Raw genomic sequence first — 27,492 nt, 5'->3', positions numbered from 1 at the left:
CCCCTGAACCTGCAGCCTCAGTCGTGCCTCTGCCTTCTCCTCAGCTCCTTCTGCTTCAGACAAAGAGGCCAGGCCAGGGCTGCAGCAGCTGGGCTGAGCCTAGCACCCAGGCACCTGGGGACTAGACAGCAGCTAAAGCCAGGATTGCATCCTCCTCAGTGCTAGCATCTGGGGACAGGCAGAGCCACAGGCACCCACAGCAGCAGGAGAGGCCAAGAGGCACCAGCCTGTTCTGAAAGGCCTGCAGGGAAGGAGGAGAAAAATGCCTCTGTGGCAGGAATTGCCCTGCCCCTGCCTGCCCTGCCCCTGCCAGTCCTGCCCCTGCCAGTCCTGCCCCTGCCTGCCCTGCCCCTGCCTGCCCTGCCCCTGCCAGTCCTGCCCCTGCCAGTCCTGCCCCTGCCAGTCCTGCCCCTGCCTGCCCTGCCCCTGTCTGCCCTGCCCCTGCCAGTCCTGCCCCTGCCTGCTCTGCCCCTCACTGCCATCACCTCTTCACCTCCTCACCCTCAGATTCAGATGGCACTGGGTTGGGAGGGAGCCTCCAAGGGCATCTTGCCCAACCCCCTGCACTCAGCAGGGACCCCTCCAGCTAGAGCAGGCTGCACAGGGACACAGCCAGGCTGAGCTTGGATGGCTCCAGGGCTGGGGCCTCAAGCACAGCCCTGGGCAGCCTGTGCCAGTGTCTCACCACTCTCCTTGGGCACAACTTCCTCCTCAGCTCCAACCTCAAGCTGCCCTGCTCCACTTTCAAAGCCCTGCCCCTGGGCCTAGCACTCCAAGCCCTTCTCAACAGTCCCTCCCCAGCCTGCCTGCAGCTCCCCTGCAGACATTGAAATGCAGCTCTGAGCTCTCCCTGCAGCCTTCTCCTCTCCAGGCTCAACAGCAGGAGCCAGCAGTGAGCACTTGCAGCCCAGAGAGCCAAGCAGAGCCTGGGCTGCAGCAAGAGAAGTGTGGCCAGCAGGGCCAGGGAGGGGATTCTCCCCCTCTGCTCCACTCTGCTCAGACCCCACCTGGAGCTCTGGGTCCAGTTCTGGAGCCTCTGTTCCAGGAAGGATCTGGAGGGGCTGGAAGGTGTCCAGAGAAGGGCCATGAGGATGAGCAGAGGGCTGGAGCTGCTCTGCTCTGGAGACAGCCTGAGAGAGTTGGGGTTGTGCAGGCTGGAGAGGAGAAGGCTCCCAGGAGACCTTCCTGTGGCCTTCCAGGATCTGAAGGGGGCTCCAAGAAAGCTGGGGAGGGACTTTTGAGGGTGTCAGGGAGTGATAGGACTGGGGGGATGGAGCAAAAGTAGAAGTGGGGAGATTGAGATTGAATGTTAGGAAGAAGTTGTTCCCCCTGAGGGTGGTGAGAGCCTGGCAGAGGTTGCCCAGGGAGGTGGTGGAAGCCTCATCCCTGGAGGTTTTTACAGCCAGGCTGGATGTGGCTGTGAGCAACCTGCTGTAGTGTGAGGTGTCCCTGGCCATGGCAGGGGGGTTGGAACTGGCTGAGCCTTGAGGTCCCTTCCAGCCCTGACAATTCTGTGATTCTATGGTGGCAAGAGAAACCAACCCCCAGGTCATGGCCTCTGTCTGTGACTCTAATTCCACCCTGTGTGCTGCAGCAGCTGCCAGCCTCAGCCATCCTCCATGCTACAGAGCCCAGCTCAGGGGTTTGCTCTCACCCCTGCTGCCAGCACCCCAGATGCTTTGGGAAAGAAGCTTCATTCTCCTGCCTCTTTAAGCAGCTGCTGGCTCCCTGGCACATGAACTGCAGGGGCACTCCTTCCTCTCTGCACCAAGACCTGCTCAGGCTGCAGCTGCTTCAGGAGCAGCAGAGGAAGGACAAAGTGAAATGAATCATGCCAGAAACCAAGGCCTCACATCAGCAGCTGCAAGAAGAAGAGACCCTGTGGGAATGAATGCCTGGCTCCAGCCCAGAGAGCTGGCTGTGAGATGCCACCACACAAAGGCTTGGCACAGGAGGGATCCCCAAAACCTTCTGAACACAAGGGAAGGGACTGAGGCTGCTTCCTTTAGAGGGGCAAGGCCAAAGCATGGCACAAGCAAGCTGGCTGCAGTTAGATCCTCCACACCCTGTGGGAATGACAATCCTTGGAGGAAGGAATCTTCCAACCCTGCCTGGATGGGTTCCTATGTGAACTTCTCCAGGTGACCCTGCCTTGGGCAGTGAGGTTGGACTAGCTGATCTCTAGGGGTCCCTTCCAACCTCTGCCATTCTGAGACCCTGTGATGGGAGCTCTGGGTCCAGTTCTGGAGCCTCTGTTCCAGGAAGGCTCTGGAGGGGCTGGAAGGTGTCCAGGGAAGGGCCATGAGGATGAGCAGAGGGCTGGAGCTGCTCTGCTCTGGAGACAGCCTGAGAGAGTTGGGGTTGTGCAGGCTGGAGAGGAGAAGGCTCCCAGGAGACCTTCTGGTGGCCTTCCAGGATCTGAAGGGGGCTCCAAGAAAGCTGGGGAGGGACTTTTGAGGGTGTCAGGGAGTGATAGGAGTGGGGGGAATGGAGCAAAATTAGAAGTGGGGAGATTGAGATTGGATGTGAGGAAGAAGTTGTTCCCCGTGAGAGTGCTGAGAGCCTGGAATGGGTTGTCCAGGGAGGTGGTTGAGGCGCCATCCCTGGAGGTGTTTGCAGCCAGGCTGGATGAGGCTCTGGCCAGCCTGATCCTGTGTGAGGTGTCCCTGCCCATGGCAGGGGGGTTGGAACTGGCTGAGTCTTGAGGTCCCTTCCAACCCTGACTGATTCTATGACTCTATTCTATGTGTGGAACACCACAGGCTGAAGTTTCCATGCTGGGAAATGAGGAGGAGCCCATTGGGACAGCCTTGCAGTTGTCCTGTTTCAGGACTCCTAAGATAGCAGCTGCATCATGGTGATGCAGCTGGAGAAGAGTTGCTTCTGGTTGGGTTTTACATCAACCCAGAGCACTAAAAAGGGCCCTAAATGACTTTAAATCAGTCTGGACTCACAGCATCAACATGGACAGGCTTCAGCACATCCTCTGTTAGCTCTGCCTGAACCAGACACCAAGTCAGGCCTGCTACAAAACTGGGTCTGTGCAACCTGATGAAAGCATCTGATAAAAGCTTTAGCATTTCAGTATGCCACAACCACTGCTCTCCACAAGAAAACAAAATGCAAGAGGATGTGTGGATCACCACAGCCTGAAGTTTCCATGCTGGGAAATGAGGAGGAGCACATTGGTACAGCCCTGCAGTTGTCCTCTTCAAGGGCTCCTAAGATGGGGGATGGCATCATGGTGATGCAGCTGGAGAGGAGTTGCTTCTGGTTGGGTTTTAAATCAACCCAGAGCACTAAAAAGTGCCCCAAAATGACTTTAAATCAGTCTGAACTCACAGCATCAACATGGACAGGCTTGTTGTAACATTTCACTGCTTAACAGGGCTGCAAAGAAACAAACTCCAAGCGCTGCAGCTCAGGTTCCCACACAGCCACTCCCCTACCTGCCCATGAAAGCCTCTAAGTGGTAAAACACTTCCTTACCCTTCACCATCATTGCCACTGCAAATATAATTCTCCTCTGTCTGTCTTGTTTCTACTCCTGCTGCTTCTTGAACCATCTGAAGAGACTACACTGAGAAAACCCCAAGGTTGGAGCCAGCTCACAACAAACCTTCTCTCAGGCAAAAAAAAACAAAACAAAACAAAACAAAGGGGGGAAGGGGAATGAAAAATAAAACTCTGAGGTTTTTCTGGTTGTATTTCTGAAGGAACATCCATTTATTATAAAACAAGAGCAAAGAGGTTAGAAGTGAGTGGAAACAAGGCAACATCAGCACAACCACTGGTGGAGCTGGGTGAGCAGAGAGCAGTTGGGAGGCTTGCAGATCCAGGTGACTGTGGCTCTGACCATGCTGTCCTCTTCTCTATAAATGGGAGGAGGTAGAGAAGCAAAGCTTCAAGGTGTAAGGGTTGGAGCCATCTGCCAGGAGAAAACACAACACAGGGTCAGAGAATCACAGGGGCAGAGAGGGGAGCAGAGAGTCAGAGAGAGGGGCAGAGAGTCAGAGAGAGGGGGACAGAGTCAGAGAGAGGGACAGAGAGTCAGAGAGAGGGACAGAGAGTCAGAGAGAGGGGGACAGAGTCAGAGAGAGGGGGACAGAGTCAGAGAGAGGGGGACAGAGAGTCAGAGAGAGGGGCAGAGAGTCAGAGAGAGGGGGACAGAGAGTCAGAGAGAGGGACAGAGAGTCAGAGAGAGGGGGACAGAGAGTCAGAGAGAGGGGGACAGAGAGTCAGAGAGAGGGACAGAGAGTCAGAGAGAGGGACAGAGTCAGAGAGAGGGGGACAGAGAGTCAGAGAGAGGGACAGAGAGTCAGAGAGAGGGACAGAGAGTCAGAGAGAGGGACAGAGAGTCAGAGAGAGGGGGACAGAGAGTCAGAGAGAGGGACAGAGAGTCAGAGAGAGGGGGACAGAGAGTCAGAGAGAGGGGGACAGAGAGTCAGAGAGAGGGACAGAGAGTCAGAGAGAGGGGGACAGAGAGTCAGAGAGAGGGACAGAGAGTCAGAGAGAGGGGGACAGAGTCAGAGAGAGGGGGACAGAGAGTCAGAGAGAGGGACAGAGAGTCAGAGAGAGGGGGACAGAGAGTCAGAGAGAGGGACAGAGAGTCAGAGAGAGGGGCAGAGAGTCAGAGAGAGGGGGACAGAGAGTCAGAGAGAGGGACAGAGAGTCAGAGAGAGGGACAGAGAGTCAGAGAGAGGGGGACAGAGAGTCAGAGAGAGGGACAGAGAGTCAGAGAGAGGGGCAGAGAGTCAGAGAGAGGGACAGAGAGTCAGAGAGAGGGGGACAGAGAGTCAGAGAGAGGGGGACAGAGAGTCAGAGAGAGGGACAGAGAGTCAGAGAGAGGGGACAGAGAGTCAGAGAGAGGGACAGAGAGTCAGAGAGAGGGACAGAGAGTCAGAGAGAGGGGGACAGAGAGTCAGAGAGAGGGACAGAGAGTCAGAGAGAGGGGCAGAGAGTCAGACAGAGGGACAGAGAGTCAGAGAGAGGGACAGAGAGTCAGAGAGAGGGGCAGAGAGTCAGAGAGAGGGACAGAGAGTCAGAGAGAGGGACAGAGAGTCAGAGAGAGGGGACAGAGAGTCAGAGAGAGGGGGACAGAGAGTCAGAGAGAGGGACAGAGAGTCAGAGAGGGGGACAGAGAGTCAGAGAGAGGGACAGAGAGTCAGAGAGAGGGGGACAGAGAGTCAGAGAGAGGGACAGAGAGTCAGAGAGAGGGACAGAGAGTCAGAGAGAGGGGGACAGAGAGTCAGAGAGAGGGACAGAGAGTCAGAGAGAGGGGCAGAGAGTCAGACAGAGGGGCAGAGAGTCAGAGAGAGGGACAGAGAGTCAGAGAGAGGGACAGAGAGTCAGAGAGAGGGGCAGAGAGTCAGAGAGAGGGGCAGAGAGTCAGAGAGGGGGACAGAGAGTCAGAGAGAGGGGGACAGAGAGTCAGAGAGAGGGGGACAGAGAGTCAGAGAGAGGGACAGAGAGTCAGAGAGAGGGGCAGAGAGTCAGAGAGGGGGACAGAGAGTCAGAGAGAGGGACAGAGAGTCAGAGAGAGGGGGACAGAGAGTCAGAGAGAGGGACAGAGAGTCAGAGAGAGGGGCAGAGAGTCAGACAGAGGGGCAGAGAGTCAGAGAGAGGGACAGAGAGTCAGAGAGAGGGACAGAGAGTCAGAGAGAGGGACAGAGAGTCAGAGAGAGGGGGACAGAGAGTCAGAGAGAGGGGGACAGAGAGTCAGAGAGAGGGACAGAGAGTCAGAGAGGGGGACAGAGAGTCAGAGAGAGGGACAGAGAGTCAGAGAGAGGGACAGAGAGTCAGAGAGAGGGGGACAGAGAGTCAGAGAGAGGGACAGAGAGTCAGAGAGAGGGGCAGAGAGTCAGAGAGAGGGACTGAGAGTCAGAGAGAGGGGCAGAGAGTCAGACAGAGGGGCAGAGAGTCTCAATCTGCCCTCCTCAAGCTTCAATCCATTCCCTCTCCTCCTGTCACTCCCAGCCCTTGTCCAAAGTCCCTCCCCAGCTCTCCTGGAGCCCCTTCAGGTCCTGGCAGGCTGCTCTAAGGTCTCTCTGGAGCCTTCTCTTCTCCAGGCTGAACAGCCCCAACTCCTCCAGCCTGTCCCCTCAGGGGAGGTTCTCCAGACCTCTGATCATCATGGTGGCCACCTCTGGACCCATTCCTTCTTGTGCTGGGAGCCCCAGACCTGGACACAGTGCTCTGCCTCCAGAGACTTCATCTTTCCATAACTTCAGAGTTGCAGAGCATGTCTTCAGTCCTTAAATTTCTGAGCAACCAAATCCAGCTGAGATGTAATCCCTGCCCCATGGCAGGGGGGGAGGTTGGAGTAGATGATCTCTCAGATCTCTTCCAACCTGACCCATTCTGTGGTTCTCTAGGTTGAGTCAAAAAAACCCTAAGAATTCTGCCATTTAGGTAGCAATGAAATGTGACCTAAAGTAGGGATTAAAGACAGTGCCAAGAAAAGAAGAGAAAAAAGAAGAGAGGTACAGCAGGAAAAGAAGGAAAATTGACTTACTTGGGACCCTTATCTGGTAGTGATTAAGTACAGTGAGAGCTTCCACTGCATCTGTCTTACATTCCCACTCCAGCAGCCCAGACAGTGTTTTGGCAGAAGCTGTCCAAGAGAGACATCAAAGAGGGAAGGAGAGGATCAGCAACACCTCCTGACTGCTGCTCTTACCTCATCACCTTCACTCTACAGGATTTCTCCCTCATCTCCAGTCTCAATCTGCCCTCCTCAAGCTTCAATCCATTCCTTCTCCTCCTGGCACTCCCAGCCCTTGCCAAAAGTCCCTCCCCAGCTCTCCTGGAGCTCCCTTCAGGTACTGGAAGGCTGCTCTAAGGTCTCCCTGAAGCCTTCTCTCTCCCAGCCTGTCCCCACAGGGGAGGCTCTCCAGTCCTCTGAGCCTCTTGGTGGCCTCCTCTGGACCCCCTCCAGCAGCTCCCCCACCACATCAGCTAACCCAAGCCACCAAGTACCACATCCAAGCTTTTCTTAAAGACCTCCAGGGCTGGTTGGATTTGTAGCTCTGCTTTAGAGGATCCAGTCTAAACCCCTTGTACCAGAGCAGGGTCACACAGAATCACAGAATTCCTGAGGCTGGGAAAGACCTCTCAGATCATCAGTCCAGCCTCAGACCCAACACCACCACATCAACTAACCCAAGCCACCAAGTGCCACCTCCAAGCTTTCCTTAAACACCTCCAGGGATGGTGACTCCACCACCTCCCTGGGCAGTCCATCCCAGTGTCTGCTTCCCATTTCCCTGAGGAAGTGCTTCCTAACCTCCAGCCTAACCCTCCCCTGGTGCAGCTTGGTTCATGCCCTCCTGGCCTGTCACAAAGTTGCCTGGGAGAAGAGCCTGACCCCCACCTGACTACAACTTCCTTTTAACTGGGGGTGGGGGGAAAAAAAAGGAAATGCTCCCCCCAGCCCCTCAGCACCCCCAGGTCCCAGCTCACTTACGTTTTGGGTCAAACACTTTGTATTTAATGAAGCCCAGGACTTCATGATCCTCACACAGCTGTCACCAAGAGAAAACACAACACAGAGGGGAAAAAATGCAGATAAGAAACACAGCAGCAAGAATTCCCAGCTTCCTGGAAGAGACACATGGAAAAACACACCCCAACCCCCCCACCCCACCCCCAAAATAAAAGCCAAAGAGTGACTCTTCAGGAGAGCTGCCAGGAGGGTATGGCAAAACATTCTTCCTAAAGTAGGGTTAGATTTGTAGTTCTGATTTAGAGGATCCAGTCCAAGCCTCCTGTGCCAGAACAGGGTCACACAGAATCACAGAATTGAGGCTGGAAAAGACCTCTCAGATCATCCAGTCCAGCCTATGAGCCAACACCACCACAGCAGCTAAACCAAGCCACCAAGTGCCACATCCAAGCTTTGCTTCAAGACCCCCAGGGATGGTGATTCCACCACCTCCCTGGGCAGTCCATCCCAGTGCCTGATTGTCCTTTCCCTGAGGAAGTGCTTCCTAACCTCCAACCTAACCCTCCCCTAGTGCAGCTTGTCCTGCCACAAGTGGCCTGGGAGCAGAGCCTGACCCCCACCTGACTACAACTTCCCTTCAGGTAGTTGTAGAGAGTGATAAAGTCCCCTCTGAGTCTCCTCTTCTGCAGGCTGAAGACTCCTGGCTCCCTCAGCCTCTCCTCATCAGCCTTTCCCTCCAGCCCCCTCCCCAGTCTGGTCACTCTCCTCTGGACCTGCTCCAGCACCTCAAGATCCTTCCTGAAGTGAGAGGCCCAACACATCCAGGTGGGGTTGGAAAGGCTCCAGAGAAGGAGACTCCACAACCTCTCTGGACAGCCTGCTCCAGGCCTCCAGGTCACCCTCACAGTGACAAAGTTTTCCCTTCTGTTCACCTGGAACCTCTCAGGGCAGCAGAGTCTCACCACACTTGTACTGAAGAGCTACTTCCTAAGGTCAAGTCTGAACCTACTCTCCCTCAGCTTCAAATAATTCCTCCTCAAGGCTTTGTTTGAGTGTTTTGAACTTTATTTTCCTCTTCCTCTATGAAAAAAAAACCCCACAAAAAAACAAACCCACATCAAACCAAACCCCACTTTATTTGTAAGCTCTCACATGAAAGGAATAATTCAAAAGAAGATAAATGTGGAAACTGTGAAATAAATGTGGAGTTGTGAAAACCCAGCAGGGAGGCTCCAGTGGTATTTCAAAAAGCAGCTCCTCTGCTGTCCTCCTCTTTCCAAGTTGCAAACGAGGACAAGAGAAGGCTGAGAGGGGACCTGATCAATGTCTATCAATATCTGAGGGCTGGGATCAGGAAGGAAGGGACAGGGACAGGACTAGGGGGAATGGAGCAAAGCTGGAAGTGGGGAGATTCAGGCTGCACATGAGGAAGAAGTTCTTCCCCATGAGAGTGCTGAGAGCCTGGAATGGGTTGTGCAGGGAGGTGGTTGAGGCCCCATCCCTGGAGGTGTTTAAGGCCAGGCTGGATGAGGCTCTGGCCAGCCTGATCCTGTGTGAGGTGTCCCTGCCCATGGCAGGGGGGTTGGAACTGGATGATCCTTGTGGTCCCTTCCAACCCTGACTGATTCTATGATAGCCTCTGCTCACTGTGCCCTGTGACAGGACAAGGGGCAATGGATGGAAACTGCAGCACAGGAGGTTCCACTTTAACATGAGGAGGAACTTTCTTTACTGGCTCCCATCCCTGGAGCCATCCAAGCTCAGCCTGGCTGTGTCCCTGTGCAGCCTGCTCTAGCTGGAGGTGTCCCTGCTGAGTGCAGGGGGGTTGGGCAAGATGCCCTGGGAGGCTCCCTCCCTACCCAGTGCAATCTGTCACTCTGAACAATGAGGCTGAATCACCTCAAAAACCCTTTTCTGCCATAACATTCACCTTACTTACACAAAGATGGTGCAAAGCTTTGGGAGGAGAATTTAATTCCTGACTCCAATGAACCCTGTAAGTGATCTCACAGGGCACTTGCTCCAGTCCCTTCAGCATCCTCATAGCCCTTTGTTGGACTCTCTTGAGTAGATCCCTGTCCCTCTTGGGCTCCCCAGTTCAGGAGGGACAGGGATCTACTTGAGAGAGTGCAAGGGAGGACTATGAGGATGATGAAGAGATTGAAGTACTGCCTGGGGAGGAGAGGCTGAGAGCCCTGGGGGTGTTTAATGTGGAGAGCAGAAGGCTGAGAGGGATCTGATCAATGTCTATCAATAGCTGAGGGCTGGGGGTCAGGAGGGAGGGGACAGGGACAGGCTCTGCTCAGTTGCACCCTGGGACAGGACAAGGGACAATGGATGGAAACTGCAGCACAGGAGGTTCCACCTCAACAGGAGGAGGAACTTCTTCCCTGGGAGGGTCCCAGAGGCCTGGAGCAGGCTGCCCAGAGAGGTTGTGGAGTCTCCTTCTCTGGAGCCTTCCCAGCCCTGTCTGGATGTGTTCCTGTGTGCCCTGTGCTGGATTCTGTGCTCCTGCTCTGGCAGGGTGGGGCTGGACTGGAAGAACCTCCCGAGGTGCCTTCCAAGCCCTACAGCACTCTGATCCCTGTGTGCAGAGCCCCTTTCCCAGCCCTACCTTGACAAATGTCTCTTCAGTGACACAGAGGGGGACGTTGTAGTAGTGCAGGACGCAGGAAGGAGGTTGGATGATGTTCTTGGAGGCCTGGCCCGCGCTGGTGAAGCGATTGTTCTTACTCATGGCAAAGTCCTTGTAGCTACTCGTCCCATCCTCCAGCTCAAAGATCTGGCTTGGGACCACTGAGTGCTGCTTGGAGACACTGGGATTTGAAGGACACGTGTTGGGGAGATATGGTTACAAACAGAGAGAGAGAAAGCTTCACATGCAGGTTGGTGTCTCCTAAGGAGGGCAGAGTTGATGTTTCTCTACAGTTTGAAAGAGGAGGAGAAAAAGATTCCCTGGATTTGACACACACCCTCCCCCCCCACCTTCCTTCCTTCCTTCAAAAAAGCAGGAAGGATGGGTAAGATCCATCAGGGAATACAGTTTCTTAACAGCCAGTCCATGGAATGCCTGTATTTAGTGGGTTGATGAATGAAGGTTTCTTATATAGCACTGGAATGAGAAATTGATAGGGAATACAATTCCAAATAGGAATAAGGGAATGAATAAATAGGAATAAAGGGGGAGAGAAGTCAGAATAAAGGGGGAAAGAAGTCAGAATAAAGGGGGAAAGAAGTAAGAATAAAAGACTAAATAAATACGAATAAAGGGGGAAAGAAGTAAGAATAAAGGGGGAAATAAATAAGAATAAAGGGGGAAAGAAGTAAGGATAAAGGAGGAAAAAAGTAAGAATAAAGGGGTAAATAAGAATAAAGGGATAAATAAATAAGAATAAAGGAATAAATAATAGTCACAAAGGGATAAATAAATAGGAATACAAGGATAAGTAAGTAAGAATAAAGGAATAAACAAATAAGAATAAACAGGAATAAATAGGGATAAAGGAATAAATAAATAGGGATAAAGGGATAAATGATAGGAGTAAAGAGATAAATAAGACTAAAGGAATAAATAAATAGGAATAAAGGATAAGTAAATAAGAACAAAGGAATAAATAAATAAATAGGGATAGAGGAATAAATAGGAATAAAGAGATAAATAAATAAGAATAAATGAATAGATAAATAAATAGGAATAGAGGAATGAACAAATAGGAATAAAGAGATAAATAAGAATAAAGGAATAAATAAATAGGAATAAACAGGAATAAATAAATAGGGATAAAGAGATAAACAAGAATAAAGGAATAAATAATAGGAATAAAGGGATAAATAAATAAGAATGGAATAAATAGTAGGAATAAAGGGATAAATAAAAATAAAGGAATAAACAAGTAGCAATAAGCAGGAATAAAGGAACAAATAACTAGGAATAAAGGGATAAATAAATAGGCATATAGGAATAAATAGGAATAAAGGAGTAACTAAATAGGAATAAAGGAGTAACTAAATAGCAAAAAAGGAGTAACTAAATAGCAAAAAAGGAGCAACTACATAGGGATAAAGGAGTAACTAAATAGGAATAAAGGAATAACTAAATAGGAATAAAGGAGTAAATAGGAATAGAGGAATAACTAAATAGGAATAGAGGAATAACTAAATAGGAATAGAGGAATAACTAAAGAGGCATAAAGGAGTAAATAAACAGGAATAGAGGAATAAATACATGGGAATAAACAGGAATAAAGAACTAAAATAGGAACAAAGGAATAAATAAGTAACTAAGGATGAAGGAATCAAGAAGCAGGGATGAAGGAATCAGTAACAAGGGATGAAGGAATCAGTAACAAGGGATGAAGGAATCAGTAACAAGGGATGAAGGAATCACCATCTGGCAATCGGACATCCTCACTCCCCAGCAAGCTAACAAGAAGGGGATGCTGCCCATTTGCCACCTCCTTCCCTCTGCCCCCTGGCAGACTCCTCCTCTGCCCAAGCACATTTACCAGACATTAAGCCTCTTCCCAAAGAGCTTGACATTGTTGAGGTGTGTGACAGCCCTTTCCACAGCATACTCATCACCCATTTCAACCAGTGCTGTGCCTGGGATAGTCTTCATAAATTTCACCTGAGACAGGGAAGGGGGGGAGGAAAATAAATAAATAAATAGATAGATAGATAGATAGATAAAAATCTCCATTGCCTCAGCCGAGCCAACCAAGAGGTTGGTCACAGAATTATTTGAGACTGGAAAAGACCTCTCAGATCATCCAGTCCAGCCTATGAGCCACCACCACAGCAGCTAAACCAAGCCACCAAGTGCCACATCCAAGCTTTGCTTAAAGACCTCCAGGGATGGCAACACCAACACCTCCCTGGGCATCCCACTGTCTGATTGCCCTTTCCCTGAGGAAGTGCTTCCTAACCTCCAACCTAACCCTCCCCTGGCACAGCTTCAGGTCATGCCCTCTTGTTCTGTCACAAGTTGCCTGGGAGAAGAGTCTGACCCCCACCTGACTACAACTTCCCTTCAGGTAGTTGTAGAGTGTGATAAGGTCCCCCCCTGAGTCCCCTCTCCTCCAGCTCCCTCAGCCTCTCCTCATCAGCCTTTCCCTCCAGCCCCCTCCCCAGTCTTGTTGCTCTCCTCTGGAGCTGCTCCAGCACCTCAAGATCCTTCCTGAAGTGAGGGGCCCAGACCTGCAGACAGCATTCTAGATGAGGCCTCCCCAGTGCTGAGCACAGGGCAGAATTCCATCCCTAGTGCTGCTGGCCACACTGTTCCTGATCCAGGCCAGGATGCCCTCGGCTGGGCACACTGCTGGCTCGTGTCCAGCTGCTGCCACCCGGCACTGCCAGGTCCCACTCTGCCAAGCTGCTCTCCAGCCACTCACCCCTCAGTCTGTAGCACTGCATGAGGTTGCTGTGGCCAAAGTGCAGGACCCTGCCCTTGGCCTTGCTGACTACAAACCAGGAGGCAGGATTTGAGAGCCCATCCCCCAAACCCAGGACCGTTGCGGGAGCAGTTCCCAAGCGCCTGCGAAACGCTGCCTTACCTTCTCAATGTTGCCATACAAGCAGAAGAGGTTGAAGACCCTGGAGCAGTTCATCTTTAGTTGATGCAGCCCACTGACCATGACAACTGAGCCAGAAGGGTTTCCCCCATGCATGTAAGAGGAGGATGCCTGGGGCAAGGGGTAAGCCACCAGCTCCGGCGTGTCCCGAGATCCCATGCGGTAGCGGCTCGGCAAGGGCAGCAGGGGCCCGTGGGACCCTGAGGAGACAAAGGGCTCTGCTTCAGAGGCTTGGCAACAGGCTTCACCCACTCCACAGCACTACAGTACACCAGAAGTTGGAAGGGACCTCTAGAGATAGGGTTCAGCCCCCCCCTGCTAGAGCCCTGCCAGGGAAATCTGCACAGGAATGCATCCAGGTGGGGTTGGAAAGGCTCCAGAGAAGGAGACTCCACAACCTCTCTGGGCAGCCTGCTCCAGGGCTCACCCTCACACCCAAGAAGTTTCTCCTCATGTTGAGATGGAATTTCCTGTGATGGAGTTTGTCCTTTGCTCCTCATCCCATCACTGAGCATCACTCAGCTGAAATCTTCTATGTTCAAGCTTGTCCCTGTTGTTCCTTGGCTTATCACTGTGCAGCACCCAGCAGAGCCTGGCCCCCTCCACTTGACCCCCAGCCCTCAGCTATTGATAGACATTGATCAGATCCCTCTCAGCCTTCTCCTCTCCACACTAAACACCCCCAGGGCTCTCAGTCTCTCTTCACAGGGGAGATGCTCAAGTCCCCAAATCATCCTCCTGGCTCTCTGTTGGACTCTCTCCAGCAGGTCTCTGTCTCTCTTGACCTGGGGAGCCCAGAACTGGACACAGCATTCCAGGGGTGGTCTCAGCAGGGCAGAGCAGAGGGGCAGCAGAACCTCCCCAGCCCTGCTGCCCACACTTTCCTTGCTGCCCCCCAGGATGCCATTGGCTCTCTTGGCCACAAGGGCACATTGCTGTCCCATGCAGAACTTGCTGCCCACCAGCACTCCAAGGTCTTTCTCCATGGAGCTGCTCTCCAGCAGGGCAGCCTCTATCCTGTCCTGGTGCCTGGTGTTACTCACTTCAGAGGGTCTGAAACAGGGTTCACCACTCCTTCATCATGCCTTAGAGACCACAAACAGTATGCAGTGCAATCAGTGTTACTGGTCAAGGACAAGGATCCCTGCTCTTCTCAGACAAAAACAAGGGGAAAGTCACAGAGTCACAGAATGTCAGGGGCTGGAAGGGACCCCCAGAGCTCATCCAGTCCAACCCCCCTGCCAGAGCAGGGGCACCCAGGGCAGGGCACACAGGAACACAGCCAGGTGGGTTTTAAGTATCTCCAGAGAGGGAGACTCCACAACCCCCCTGGGCAGCCTGCTCCAGGGCTCTGCCACCCTCACAGGGAAATAATTCTTCCTCCTGTTCCCATGGCACTTCCTATGGCTCAGCTTCCACCACTGCCCCTTGTGCTGGCATTGGGCATCCCCCAGCAGAGCCTGGCTCCAGCCTCTGGGCACTCCCCCTGCACATCTTTCTCCCCAGCAATGAGGGCAGCCCTCAGGCTCCTCTGCTCCAAGCTCCAAGCCCCAGAGCTCCCTCAGCCTGGCCTCACAGGAAGATGTTCCACTCCCCTAACCATCTTTGTGGCTCTGTGCTGGACTCTCTCAAGCACTTCCCTGAGGTCCTTCTTGAGCTGAGGGGCCCAGAACTGGACACAATATTCCAGATGTGGCCTCACCAAGGCAGAGCAGAGGGGCAGGAGAACCTCTGTGGACCTGCTCACCACAGTCCTTCCAATTTACATCAATCAAGTATAAAAGGAACCTTTTTGGGTCTTTTTTCTCTGGCTAAAAGCAGTCAGGAGACAGTGCAGAGGAGAAGACAGGCACATTACTTAGCATTCATAGATCCACAGAATGGTTTAGGTTGGAAAGGACCTTGAAGACCAGCCAGTTCCAACACCCCTGCCATGGCCAAGGGACAACTTCCATGAGATACAGAGAATAGTGAAGAACTTCCACTAGAGACAGAAGAATAGTGAAGAGGTGATTGGGCACAGTCAGCAGGGCTTCACCAAGGGCAAATCCTGCCAGACAAACCTGGTGGCCTTCTATGAACAGGTCACCAACATTGACAGATGAGGGGAGAGCAACTGATGGCATTGACCTGGACCTGAGCAAAGCCTTCCACACTGTCCCACACCACAGCCTGGTCTCCAGACTGGTGACACAGGGGTTTGATGGGTGGGGACCACTGGATGGATACAGAACTGGCTTGATGGCAGCACCCAAAGGGTGGCTGGCAATGGCTCCATGGCCACGTGGAGGCCAGGGACAAGTGGAGTCCCTCAGGGATCAGTGCTGGGACCAGGCTTGTTCAACATCTTTGTTGGTGACATGGACAGTGGCATTGAGTGCACCCTCAGCAGGTTTGCTGATGACACCAAGCTGTGTGGTGCAGCTGACAGGCTGGAGGGAAGGGATCCATCCAGAGGGACCTGGGCAGGCTGGAGGGAAGGGATCCATCCAGAGGGACCTGGGCAGGCTGGAGGGAAGGGATCCATCCAGAGGGATCTGGGCAGGCTACAGAGCTGGGCCCATGACAACCTCATGAGGTTCAACAAGACCAAGGGCAAGGTCCTGCAGCTGGGTCAGGGCAATCTCAAGCACAGATCCAGGCTGGGCAGGGACTAACTTGAGAGCAGCCCTGAAGGTTGTCCTGGGAAGTGGTTGAGGCCCCATCCCTGGAGGTGTTTGCAGGCCAGGCTGGATGAGGCTCTGGCCAGCCTGATCCTGTGTGAGGTGTCCCTGCCCATGGCAGGGGGGTTGGAACTGGCTGAGTCTTGAGGTCCCTTCCAACCCTGACTGATTCTATGATTCTAGATCAGGTTGCTCAAGGCCTCACCCAGCCTGGCCTTGAACACTTCCAGGTGTTCAGATGGAAGAGTACAGGAGAAAGATTGCAAAAAAACCCATCAGTGAGTACAAGGTAGAACTTGGAAATTCTGGAGATTAGAAGGGCCTTTGGAAAGAGTAGGCAGAAGGTCAGCCTGGATTGTCAAACATCAGAAAGAGGTCTGCAAAGCAAGAGGTAAAACAGTTCACACTGCATCTGGCTGAGCAGAGAGGGAAGGATGACCAAACCCACATCTAACTGGGGACATCAATCTCTCAGTCTTGAGGTCTTGGTCCAACACCTCAAAGTGACAGCAAATCCTCATTTACAGAACCACAGAGTGTTAGGGGTTGGAAGGGACCTCCAGAGGTCATCCAGCCCAACCCCCTGCCAGAGCAGGGCACCCAGGGCAGGGCACACAGGAACACAGCCAGGTGGGGTTGGAAAGGCTCCAGAGAGGGAGACTCCACAACCTCTCTGGGCAGCCTGCTCCAGGCCTCCAGCACCCTCACACTGACAAAGTTTTGCCTTCTCTTCCCTCCTGTGGCACCTCCTCTGCTCCAGCTTGCCCCCAGTGCCCCTTGTGCTGTCCTTGGCCATCCCTGAGCAGAGCCTGGCTCCAGCCCTGCACAGCTTTCTCCCCAGCAATGAGGGCAGCCCTCAGGCTCCTCTGCTCCAAGCCCCAGAGCTCCCTCAGCCTGGCCTCACAGGGAGATGTTCCACTGCCTGCAGCAGCTCTGGGGCTCTGTGCTGGGCTCTCTCCAGCAGTTCCTTGGGGTCCCTCTTGACCTGAGGGGCCCAGAACTGGACACAATATTCCAGATGTGGCCTCAGCAGGGCAGAGGAGAGGAGGAAGAGAACCTCTCTGGACCTACTCACCACAGCCCTTCTGATCCACCCCAGGATGGCATTGGCCTTCTTGGCCACCAGGGCACCTTGCTGGCTCCTGGGCATCCTTCTGTCCACCATGGTGCCCAGGCCAATTAGGCATAGTGCTGGTAAGGACTGCAGCACTTTAGAAGACTAACTCCCAGGCAGCACTCCCACAGCCACACACCTGTACCTTTTCTAGCTCAGTGAGAAGAAGCACAAAGCCAACAACCCACAGCTTTGCATGCAGGAACATCAAAGAGCTCCATGGTGCACCAGAACACTGATCCAGCTCTGCTGTGGCATTCCAGAGGAGAGCTCCTTTCCCAGCAGAGCTGCTGTTTTCCAGCTGGTGCTAAAGGGACCTGCTCTAGATTCTATGGTCCTGCTCTGGCAGGGGGGTTGGACTTGATGACCTCCAGAGGTCCCTTCCAACCCCTAGCATCCTGTGATCCTGTGAAAGGAATGAATGGGTGGAGCAGGAGGCTCTCCATGGAAGGAAGAGGTACAGCAAGAAATGCAGAGATGCATTTCTCTAGGGAACTTCTCCTTCCCCTCTGCTCTGCCCTGCTGAGACCACACCTAGAATGCTGTGTCCAGTTCTGGGCTTCCCAGGTCAAGAGAGAGACAGAGACCTGCTGGAGAGAGTCCAACAGAGAGCCAGGAGGATGATTTGGGGACTTGAACATGAAGAAAGCTGAGAGCCCTGGGGCTGTTCAGTCTGGAGAGGAGAAGGCTGAGAGGGATCTGATCAATGTCTATCAATAGCTGAGGGCTGGGGGTCAGGAGGAAGGCTCCAGGCTCTGGTTGGTGGTGCCCAATGACAGGACAAGGCACAACAGGTCCAAGCTGGAACCCAGGAGGTTCCACCTCAACATGAGGAGAAAGGGAAGAGAAGGCAAAACTTTGTCAGTGTGAGGCTGCTGGAGGCCTGGAGCAGGCTGCCCAGAGAGGTTGTGGAGTCTCCTTCTCTGGAGCCTTTCCAACCCCACCTGGATGTGTTCCTGTGTAACCTGGCCTGGCTGATGTTGCTCTGGGGTTGGGCTGGATGACCTCTAAAGGCCTTTCCCAAGCCCTCCCACTGTGTGACTGTGTGATTTCAGTGACTGTCTCCTTTTCAGCAGGTGGGCTGACAGTGCTACCCTTCCAGCAGCACAGCAGGGAGCTGCTCAGGCTGCCAGGCTCCCCCCACAGGGCTTGAATGGAGACATCGACCATTTCCACCCCCAGGTCAAGAAGTGGCAGCCAGGACCTCCCAGTGTTACTCACCATAACCATCATGTCTAAATGATGATGGGTGCTCTCCCAAAATAGCTTGCCTCTGGCGGCCCTTCCCTCTGTCTACCATGTGGGAAGGGAAAGAAGAGAGTTTAGTATGCACAGCAAGGATGGCTCCACTTCAGACACAAAGCTTCTTAAGTTAAGAAACCAAAAACAACAACAAAAAACAACCCAAAAGAAAAAACCAAACAAACCCAACCCACCAACCAAAAAAACCAACAAAAAACCCCACTACAAAACCCAACAAAAAAAACAAAAAGCCATCAACCATGAAAAAAGAGAAAAACAAGAAACAACCACCCAAAAAATCCCCAAAAACTCCTATAAAAAATAACAACAACCAAAACCACCCAAAGGAAAAAAAAAAAAAAACAAAACTATAAACAAACCAACCAAAAAACCCAAAAGAAACAACCAAAAAGACAACAAAAAACCCAACAAAACCCAGTAACAACAAAAAAGACAACAAAAAATCCCCCACAAAACACAACAAAAAAAAAACCAAAACCACAAACAAGGAAAGAAAGAAAAACAAAAAACCCAACAACCCCCACAAAAATCCTCAAAAAAACTATAAAAAAACCAAGAAATAAAAGCAAAACCCCCCCAAAACCCAAAGAAAAACCAAAAAAAAAGAAAAAAACAACCAAAAAACCCCAACCCCCCATGAAACACAACAAAATAAAAACCAAAACAAACAAAAAAAACCCACAACCAAAACCCAAGACACAAAATCCCCCCAAAAAAACCACAAAATGAAACAAAAAAACCCAACTAAACAAAAAAAAAAACCAAAACCCCAACAAAACACCCCACAAAACTCAGTAAAAATAACCAAGCAAAACCAACCAAACAAAAAAAACCCCAACAATAAAAACCCATCAACCCCCCCAAAAAAAACCAACTGGAAAAAAACAACCAAGAAACCAAAAAGAAATCACAACAAAAAACAAACACCCCCCAAAACATCAACAAAAAAATTCCCCCAAAAATCCCACACCAAAAACAAACAAAAAATTTCAAAAAACCCAACAAAACAAACAAAAAATAAAGCCCCCAAACACCCCCCAAAAAACCGAGAAAAACAACAAAAAAAACCCAAAAAGAAACAACCAAAAAACCAAACCCAAACCAAACACAAAAAACACAACAAAAAAGAAACAAAGCAAAAAAAGAAACAAAAAACCCCAAACCAAACAAAAAAACACCAAAAAAGAAACAACCAAAAAAGAAACAGCCAAAGAGAAACAACCAAAAGGAAACAACAACAAAAAAATCAACCACAAAAAGAAACAAACAAAAAAGAAGCAAGAAAGAAAGAAGCAAGCAAGAAAAAAGCAAGCAAGAAGCAAGCAAGAAGCAAGCAAGCAAGAAGCAAGCAAGAAAGAAGCAAGCAAGAAAGAAGCAAGCAAGAAAGAAGCAAGAAAGAAGCAAGCAAGAAAGAAGCAAGCAAGAAAGAAGCAAGCAAGAAACAAGCAAGTAAGAAAGAAGCAAGAAAGAAAGAAGCAAGAAAGAAGCAAGCAAGAAGCAAGAAAGAAGCAAGAAAGAAGCAAGCAAGAAAGAAGCAAGCAAGAAAGAAGCAAGCAAGAAAGAAGCAAGAAAGAAAGAAGCAAGAAAGAAAGAAGCAAGAAAGAAAGAAGCAAGAAAGAAAGAAGCAAGAAAGAAAGAAGCAAGAAAGAAAGAAGCAAGAAAGAAGCAAGCAAGAAAGAAGCAAGAAAGAAGCAAGCAAGAAAGAAGCAAGCAAGAAAGAAGCAAGCAAGAAAGAAGCAAGAAAGAAAGAAGCAAGCAAGAAAGAAGCAAGAAAGAAGCAAGCAAGAAAGAAGCAAGAAAGAAAGAAGCAAGCAAGAAAGAAGCAAGCAAGAAAGAAGCAAGCAAGAAAGAAGCAAGAAAGAAAGAAGCAAGAAAGAAAGAAGCAAGAAAGAAAGAAGCAAGAAAGAAAGAAGCAAGAAAGAAAGAAGCAAGAAAGAAGCAAGCAAGAAAGAAGCAAGCAAGAAAGAAGCAAGCAAGAAAGAAGCAAGCAAGAAAGAAGCAAGAAAGAAAGAAGCAAGAAAGAAAGAAGCAAGCAAGAAAGAAGCAAGAAAGAAGCAAGCAAGAAAGAAGCAAGAAAGAAGCAAGCAAGAAAGAAGCAAGCAAGAAAGAAGCAAGCAAGAAAGAAGCAAGCAAGAAAGAAGCAAGCAAGAAGCAAGCAAGAAAGAAGCAAGCAAGAAAGAAGCAAGCAAGAAAGAAGCAAGAAAGAAAGAAGCAAGAAAGAAAGAAGCAAGAAAGAAGCAAGCAAGAAAGAAGCAAGCAAGAAGCAAGCAAGAAAGAAGCAAGAAAGAAGCAAGCAAGAAAGAAGCAAGCAAGAAAGAAGCAAGCAAGAAAGAAGCAAGAAAGAAGCAAGCAAGAAAGAAGCAAGAAAGAAAGAAGCAAGCAAGAAAGAAGCAAGAAAGAAAGAAGCAAGAAAGAAGCAAGCAAGAAAGAAGCAAGAAAGAAGCAAGCAAGAAAGAAGCAAGCAAGAAAGAAGCAAGCAAGAAAGAAGCAAGAAACAAGCACGCAAGAAAGAAGCAAGCAAGAAAGAAGCAAGAAAGAAGCAAGCAAGAAAGAAGCAAGCAAGAAAGAAGCAAGCAAGAAAGAAGCAAGCAAGAAGCAAGCAAGAAAGAAGCAAGAAAGAAGCAAGAAAGAAGCAAGCAAGAAAGAAGCAAGAAAGAAGCAAGCAAGAAAGAAGCAAGCAAGAAAGAAGCAAGCAAGAAGCAAGCAAGAAAGAAGCAAGAAAGAAGCAAGAAAGAAGCAAGCAAGAAAGAAGCAAGAAAGAAGCAAGCAAGAAAGAAGCAAGCAAGAAAGAAGCAAGCAAGAAAGAAGCAAGCAAGAAGCAAGCAAGAAAGAAGCAAGAAAGAAGCAAGAAAGAAGCAAGAAAGAAGCAAGCAAGAAAGAAGCAAGCAAGAAAGAAGCAAGCAAGAAAGAAGCAAGCAAGAAAGAAGCAAGAAAGAAGCAAGCAAGCAAGAAGCAAGCAAGAAAGAAGCAAGAAAAAAGCAAGAAAGAAGCAAGCAAGAAAGAAGCAAGCAAGAAAGAAGCAAGCAAGAAAGAAGCAAGCAAGAAAGAAGCAAGCAAGAAACAAGCAAGAAAGAAACAACCAAAACAGAAATAAACCAAAAAGGAAAGAAACAAGAAAAATCCAACCAAAAAGAAACAACAACCAAAAAAAGCCCCCACGAAAAATAAGCAGCAAGTAGAAACACAAAGCCCAAACCCAAAGCAACCAACCACAGTCAATTTGGAGTCCTTGTTAATCTTATCATTCGTTATTTTTTCTTCCCTCATTCCTCCTATCTCTTTAAACCGTAAGCTGTAACAACCCTGGGGACACCACCGTTAAACCAAATCACACTTTAAGTTGATTCGAAGGGGGAGGGTATGGGTGGGAGTGAGAGGGGGTGAAGGGGGAACGTGGAGGGAGATGGGGAGTGGGAGGAGGGAGGGAAGGAAGGGAGGGGAGTGGGCAAGGAGGAGATGCAAGCATTTAAAAGAGGTCTGGCGATACCCAAGAGAGTTGTCCTGAACCAGGCACGGCACACGTTTGCTCTAGGTAACAACCATACGACAGCAGCAGTGACCCAGGTATCTCTTTTTTTTTTTTTCTTTCTTTCTGTTTTTTTTTCCTTTTCTTTTCTTTTCTTTTTTTTTTTTTTGGCTTAAAAAAAACAAGGTTGAAAGGCAGGACTTTTGAAAGACAGTACCTGAATCACAACATTAGCTTCAACAGCAACACATTTTCAAAGGGGGGGGCTTCTTTTCAAGAGGTTTCAGCAGAAGCCAACAACAACCTGTGTTACACGGTTTCACAATCAGTAAACAGAGAGCGTTACAGAGGCGGACAGCAAATATTCCCAGAAATATTCCGTTGTGGCTTGGGTGCTGCTGAAAGGATTGGGAAGCCCTGGCAGGAGGCGGCGGCGGCAGCACACCCGACAGGCTCCGAGGGTGCATTAATTCCTTCAGCCCTCCTGCACTCGCAACAGAGGGCAGAGCAATCCTTTGAGCAAACCCAGCACTTCGAGGAGAGAAAGTTAAGCAAGGGGGCTACAGTACTGGAGGAAAGCAGAGCAGCACGGCCCATTTTCAAGCTGCTTCTCCCCCCACCCGCAGCCCAGACTGCCTGACCAAAATCCACCCAGCCAGGTGTCTCTGTGGGAAGCAGCACAATGGATGTCTCCTGGTGGATAAAAGCTGCCTTGAGAAGGTAGGGCAAGACCTTGCTCAGTTTGCAGCAGCTCCCAAGCAAAATGAAGCCTGGTTGCTGGAAGTGGCAACCCCAGGCCCTGTGCAGCTGGAGGCATTGCCCTGGGAAAACCAGGAACAACCGGTTTGCATCAGACAAGGCAACAGCAGAAGATGAAAACGAATCTGCTCAACCTTTTGAGGACAGCTACTGCCCCTTGACTCTGCTCTGCTGAGACCTCACCTCCAATCCTGCCTCCAGGTCTGGTGTCCCCAGCAGAAGGACAGGGTGGCTACATGGAGAACCAAGCTGGTAACTGGTTTGGCTTCCTGTATGTTTTGCAGCTGTCTCAGCTCCCCTCTCCCAACTCATCATGAGACCTCCAGGTCTGGTGGTCCCAGCAGAAGGACACAGAGCTGCTGGAGTGAGGCCAGAGGAGGGCCACAAAGATGCTCCAAGGGCTGGAGCAGCTCTGCTGTGAGGCCAGGCTGAGGGAGCTGGGGGTGTGCAGCCTGGAGAGGAGAAGGCTCCAGGGGGACCTCAGAGCTGCCTTGCAATAGCTGAAGGGATCCTGCAGGAAGGCTGCAGAGAGACTTTTGCTGAGGGTGTCTAGAGCCAGGCCAAGGGGGAATGGTTTGAAGCTGAGGCAGAGCAGGGTTAGACTGGAGCTGAGGGAGAAGTTCTGCAGGGTGAGGGTGGTGAGACTCTGGCACAGGCTGCCCAGGGAGGCTGTGGATTTCTCATCCCTGGAGATGTTTAAGGCCAGGTTGGATGAGACCTCGGGCAACCAATTCTAGTTGAGAGCTGTCCTTCTCCACAGCAGGGGCTTGGAGTGGATGATCTCTAAGGTCCCTTCCAATGATCCATTATATGACTGACTTTGGCAATAAAGCCTGAAGAGAGAAAGTGATGAATGCCTTCAAATAAAATTGTTTTTGCCAAATTTGAGGGTTTTCATTCCCTTTTCAGGGTTTAACAGCTTTGGTTCTGGGCTCTAAAAAGCAAATGGGCAGTCATAGCAATTACTTTGAGCATTTAAACTGTCTGCAGTGAAAAATAAGTTAGAAAACAAAAAGTAAGTTTCTAGTCCTAGTCCATGGAGTTAAACCCTCTGAAACTGCAGCCAGTTTGACAAATCTTTTCTCTTTTTGATGCAGCAGAAGTTGCTTATAAAGCACCGAAAGAAAGGCTCCAAGCTCCAGCTGGAACTTTCTGACTAAATGCCAGTAGAACACTAAAACCTCAGGTGTAGTTTTGCGTTCCATTTATTGCAATATGGGCTGACAGCACCAGGCACTTGGTAGGAAATTTACTGAAGTGAGGAAAGTTGAATTGCTGGAGAGTGTCCAGAGAAGAGCAGGGAAGATGGGGAAGGGTCTGGAGAACAGGGCTGGTGAGGAGCAGCTGAGGGACCATGCCCCTGTACTGGGCCCTGGTGAGGCCACAGCTTGAGCACTGAGTTCAGTTCTGGGCACCACAGCATGGGAAAGACATTGAGGGGCTGGAGGGTGTCCAGAGGAGAGCAATGAGGCTGGAGAAGGGTTTCGAGGGCATCATATGAGAAGAGACTGAGGGAGCTGGGGGTGTTTAGTGTGGAGAAGAGGAGGCTGAGGGGAGACCTCCTTGCTTTCTACAGCTCCCTGAAGAGGTTGGAGCCAGGTGGAGGTTGGTCTTTTCTGCCTAGTGATTCTATCAGGTGATAGAATGAGAGGAAATGGTCTAAAACTGCACCAGGGGACATTTGGGTTGGAGATTAGGAAGAATTTCTTTGCTGCAGGGGTGGTCAGAGATTGGCACAGGCTGCCCAGGGAGGTGGTGGAGTCCCCATTCCTAGAGGTGTTCCAGAAACCTGTGGCCATGGCACTTGGGGCCACAGTGGCCATGGTGGTGTTGGGTCAATGGGTGGACTTGATCTCAGAGGACTTTTCCAAACCAAAGCAGCTCTAGGATTCTGTGAAACACCAGGGGGAAGCTTGCAGTTTGGTCCCATTAAGAAGGAAAACCTCAAAATCATTAGCAAAATGCTTTTCTTTCCTGTGACTGGAGGGGGAGAAGATCTGCAGGGGTGTATTAACATGGCTGGCTTCAGAATGAAACCCCTGGGGCTGGGGGTTCTCTCCCTCTCCCCTCCCTCTCTCTCTCCACACACACATATATATAATCTCCATCTAATTCTTTTCCTTTCCTGTGCTGTCAAGTGCTGCACAGGAAGCAGCAAGAGGTTGCCCCAGTTCCATAAGGACACCAAAAGGGTAAGGAAGAGAGTTCTGGAAAAAGGCAGCCACACCTAGCCTCGAATTTTCATTTCCTACTGTTTCCTTTTGCCTGGGGAACATCAGGCAGCCCAATTACATGATGCAATGAGATGCATTAAGTCAGCCTCCAAATCTACTGCAATGATCAAAAGGCCTGAGGGTGAAACCAGAGTTTTAGAATTTAAATCTTCTTTTTTTTTTGTAACCCCTTGCCCTTGAGTTTCTTCCAAAACCTCAGGAATTTGGGGGAGAGGAAAAAAAAACCCCAACACAAAAAACCAAATCACCCACAAATCCACCAAATAATTTTGGAATGCTGCTAGAAATAGAAATGATCTCCCAGCTGCAACCAATACTGTAGCTCCCTCATTAACTTTTTACAAGAACTTTCATTGTGCAAACAGTTTCACAAGCCCAGGGTCTCTGCAGCATGACTTGGGCAGTGCATTGTCACTTGACATCCTCAAAGCCCTGGCTCTCATCCAGCCCTCCAGCATTAGATTCCTCTGTCTCAGGCATGTTGGTCTCCACTGCTTTCATTGCACACATGGTTTGTACAGAGGTTGCTGAACACAGGTTTATTATTTAAATATCAATCAATCAACCAACCAACACTTTACAGGAGTCCAGGCTACACAGCAGTTTGTCTTTACATTAGGCTTCAAACCACTACAATGTTGTCGGCATTTCCACTGACACCACTTAAGCTCTGGCTTAGTTTGTACAGCTCAGCACTTAAGAGACAGCAGGACTGCACCAATTACCTCCCTGGTTTAATCAAGAGGCCTGGAGGGCACCTGGCTGATAACTGCACTGCTCAGTTCCAACTATCTACAGGTAAAGCTTCAACTCCCTCAGTGCTAGACAGTATCACACTCCTCAGACTGAATCCCACATACAGTATGGAATGATAATAAAAACAGTAGGAATAGGAATAATAATAACAGGAATAGGAATACTAGGAATAGGGAAAGTAATAGGAATAGGAATACCAGGACAAGGGGAAAGGGGAGAAAAAAAAGGGGGGAAAAAAGGGGAGAAAAAAGGGAAAAGGGAAGAAAAAAGGGAAGAAAAAAGGGAAGAACGGGAGAAAAAAGGGGAAAAGGGGAGAAAAAAGGGGAAAAGGGAGAAAAAAGGGGAAAGGGGGAGAAAAAAGGGGAAAGGGGGAGAAAAAAGGGGAAAGGGGGAGAAAAAAGGGGAAAGGGGGAAAAGGCAGAAAAAGAGGAAAAAAGGTTAAAAAAGGGGGAAGGGTAAAAAGGTGTGGAAAAAGGGTAAAAACTGGGGGAAAAAGGGTAAAAAGTGGGGGGAAAGGGTAAAAAGAGGGGGGAAAGGGTAAAAAGGGGGGGGAAAGGGTAAAAAGGGGGGGAAAGGGTAAAAAGGGGGGGAAAGGGTAAAAAGGGGGGGAAAGGGTAAAAAGGGGGGGGAAGGGGAAAAAGGGGGGAAAATGGGTAAAAAGGGGGAGAAAATGGGTAAAAAGGGGGGAAAGGGGGAAAAGTGGAAGAAAAGGAATAGGAAAAGGAATAGGAAAAGGACTAGGAAAAGGAATAGGAAAAGGAATAGGAAAAGTAGTAATAATAATAATAGTAGAACTAATAATAGTAGTAGTAATAATAATAATAATAGTAATAATAATTATAGTAATAATATCACAATGTCAAGAGTAGCAACAAGAGAGGTTCTGAATTTTGGAGGTTCTCCCTTTTGTTTGGTTTTTTTTTTTTTTATTCTTATTTCCCAGTTGCCACTTGAAGGGCAGTTAAGGAGCACCATAGATACAGACTCGAACAGCCTGGGTCCAGTCTATCATCCCACACAAATCTGGAGCAGTGCAAAGTGTCCTCCTTTAAGGAACTGGTGGTGGTGGTGGTGGTGGTGCATGCAGTATGCAGACGTGGTGAGTTGCAAGTCTGAGGTTTGTTGGGTTGCTTTTTTGTTTGTTTGTTTGGGTTTTGGGGTTGGTTTTGTTTTTTTTTTTCAGAGGGTTTTTGGTTTGCTTTGGTTTGGTTTGGTTACTCGGACTGTTTGCTGCTGCCGATGTGGTGCGTGATGCAGTGTAGAGTCAGCCTGCTGAAGTCCTTCTACGCTTCTGAGTGGCCTCGTCCAACATAAGGGAAAAACAACAAACAAAAAAAACCAAAACAAAAGAAAAAAAATAGTCCTTTCGAAGGAGAAGCAGCGTGCAAGTTTGTAGTTTGCAAGGAGTAAGTCTGTGCCAGGTTTCCTCTCCTCCAAAGAGAGAGAGCTGCTTGGAGAAATGCAAGTCCTGGAGAACTGCGGAAGGTGCTTGCAGGTGTGGGCTCCTTCTCGAACTAAGTGGCTCAAGCACACGACAGAAGGAGGTGGAGGGAGGAGGGGGCACTAGGGCTTGGGGTTAAAAATCTCCTGGCTGGTGAACACAGAATCTGAAATGACTACTGCCACACACACACAGCCTGACACCACCTCCAGAGGACTGTCACCAGCACAGCCAAACATCTACCGCGAGAACAGACGAGAACCTACCTCGGCGGCCCAGGTATGGCTTAGTGTAGTCCCAGCTGTCGTTGTCGTTCCGGATGACGTTGAGGCGAGTCGGCTGCTCAGAGAAAGGCAGAAAGTGAGAGAAGTTACAAGCCTGGAGGACAAGTGCCAGGTGCTGCACTCATGAGATTTTTCTGCAGTCATTCAATTTCCTTTGCCCCATCCTGTTCAATATCTTTGTTGATGATCTGGATGAGGGGATTGAGTCCACCATTAGGAAGTTTGCAGGTGACAGGGAGCAGGAGTTGATCTGTTAGAAGGTAGGAAGGCTCTCAAGAGGGACCTTGCCAGGCTGGACAGATGTGCAGAGTCCAACAGGATGGCATTCAACAAGTCCAAGTGCTGGGTGCTGCACTTTGCCCACAACAACCCCAGGCAGCCCCACAGGCTGGGGACAGAGTGGCTGGAAAGCAGCCAGGCAGAGAGGGACCTGGGGGTGCTGGGTGACAGCAGCTGAACAGGAGCCAGCAGTGTGCCCAGCTGGCCAAGAAGGCCAAT

The 27,492-nt window shown here is 50.1% G+C and overlaps 1 protein-coding gene across 1 annotated transcript in view; it reads right to left on the bottom strand.

Moving 5' to 3' along the window:
• Positions 1-3,728: 3,728 nt before the first annotated feature.
• The window catches only part of HNRNPLL (heterogeneous nuclear ribonucleoprotein L like), a 35,251-nt gene continuing 11,487 nt past the window's right edge, over positions 3,729-27,492 (bottom strand). Inside the window, exons 5-12 of the mRNA XM_054398390.1 lie at positions 26,977-27,049; positions 18,013-18,084; positions 12,997-13,214; positions 11,950-12,071; positions 10,059-10,260; positions 7,466-7,523; positions 6,515-6,613; positions 3,729-3,928 (exon numbers count right to left, since the gene is read on the bottom strand). Coding sequence (XP_054254365.1) covers positions 3,873-3,928; positions 6,515-6,613; positions 7,466-7,523; positions 10,059-10,260; positions 11,950-12,071; positions 12,997-13,214; positions 18,013-18,084; positions 26,977-27,049 — 900 coding nt within the window. The 3' untranslated portion in view covers positions 3,729-3,872. The remainder of the gene's footprint in view (positions 3,929-6,514; positions 6,614-7,465; positions 7,524-10,058; positions 10,261-11,949; positions 12,072-12,996; positions 13,215-18,012; positions 18,085-26,976; positions 27,050-27,492) is intronic.

This window comes from Indicator indicator, unplaced genomic scaffold (assembly GCF_027791375.1).
Source record: "Indicator indicator isolate 239-I01 unplaced genomic scaffold, UM_Iind_1.1 iindUn_scaffold_52, whole genome shotgun sequence".
In the NCBI taxonomy this organism is placed as follows: Eukaryota; Metazoa; Chordata; class Aves; order Piciformes; family Indicatoridae; genus Indicator; species Indicator indicator.
This window is presented reverse-complemented; position numbering and strand designations above follow the sequence as displayed.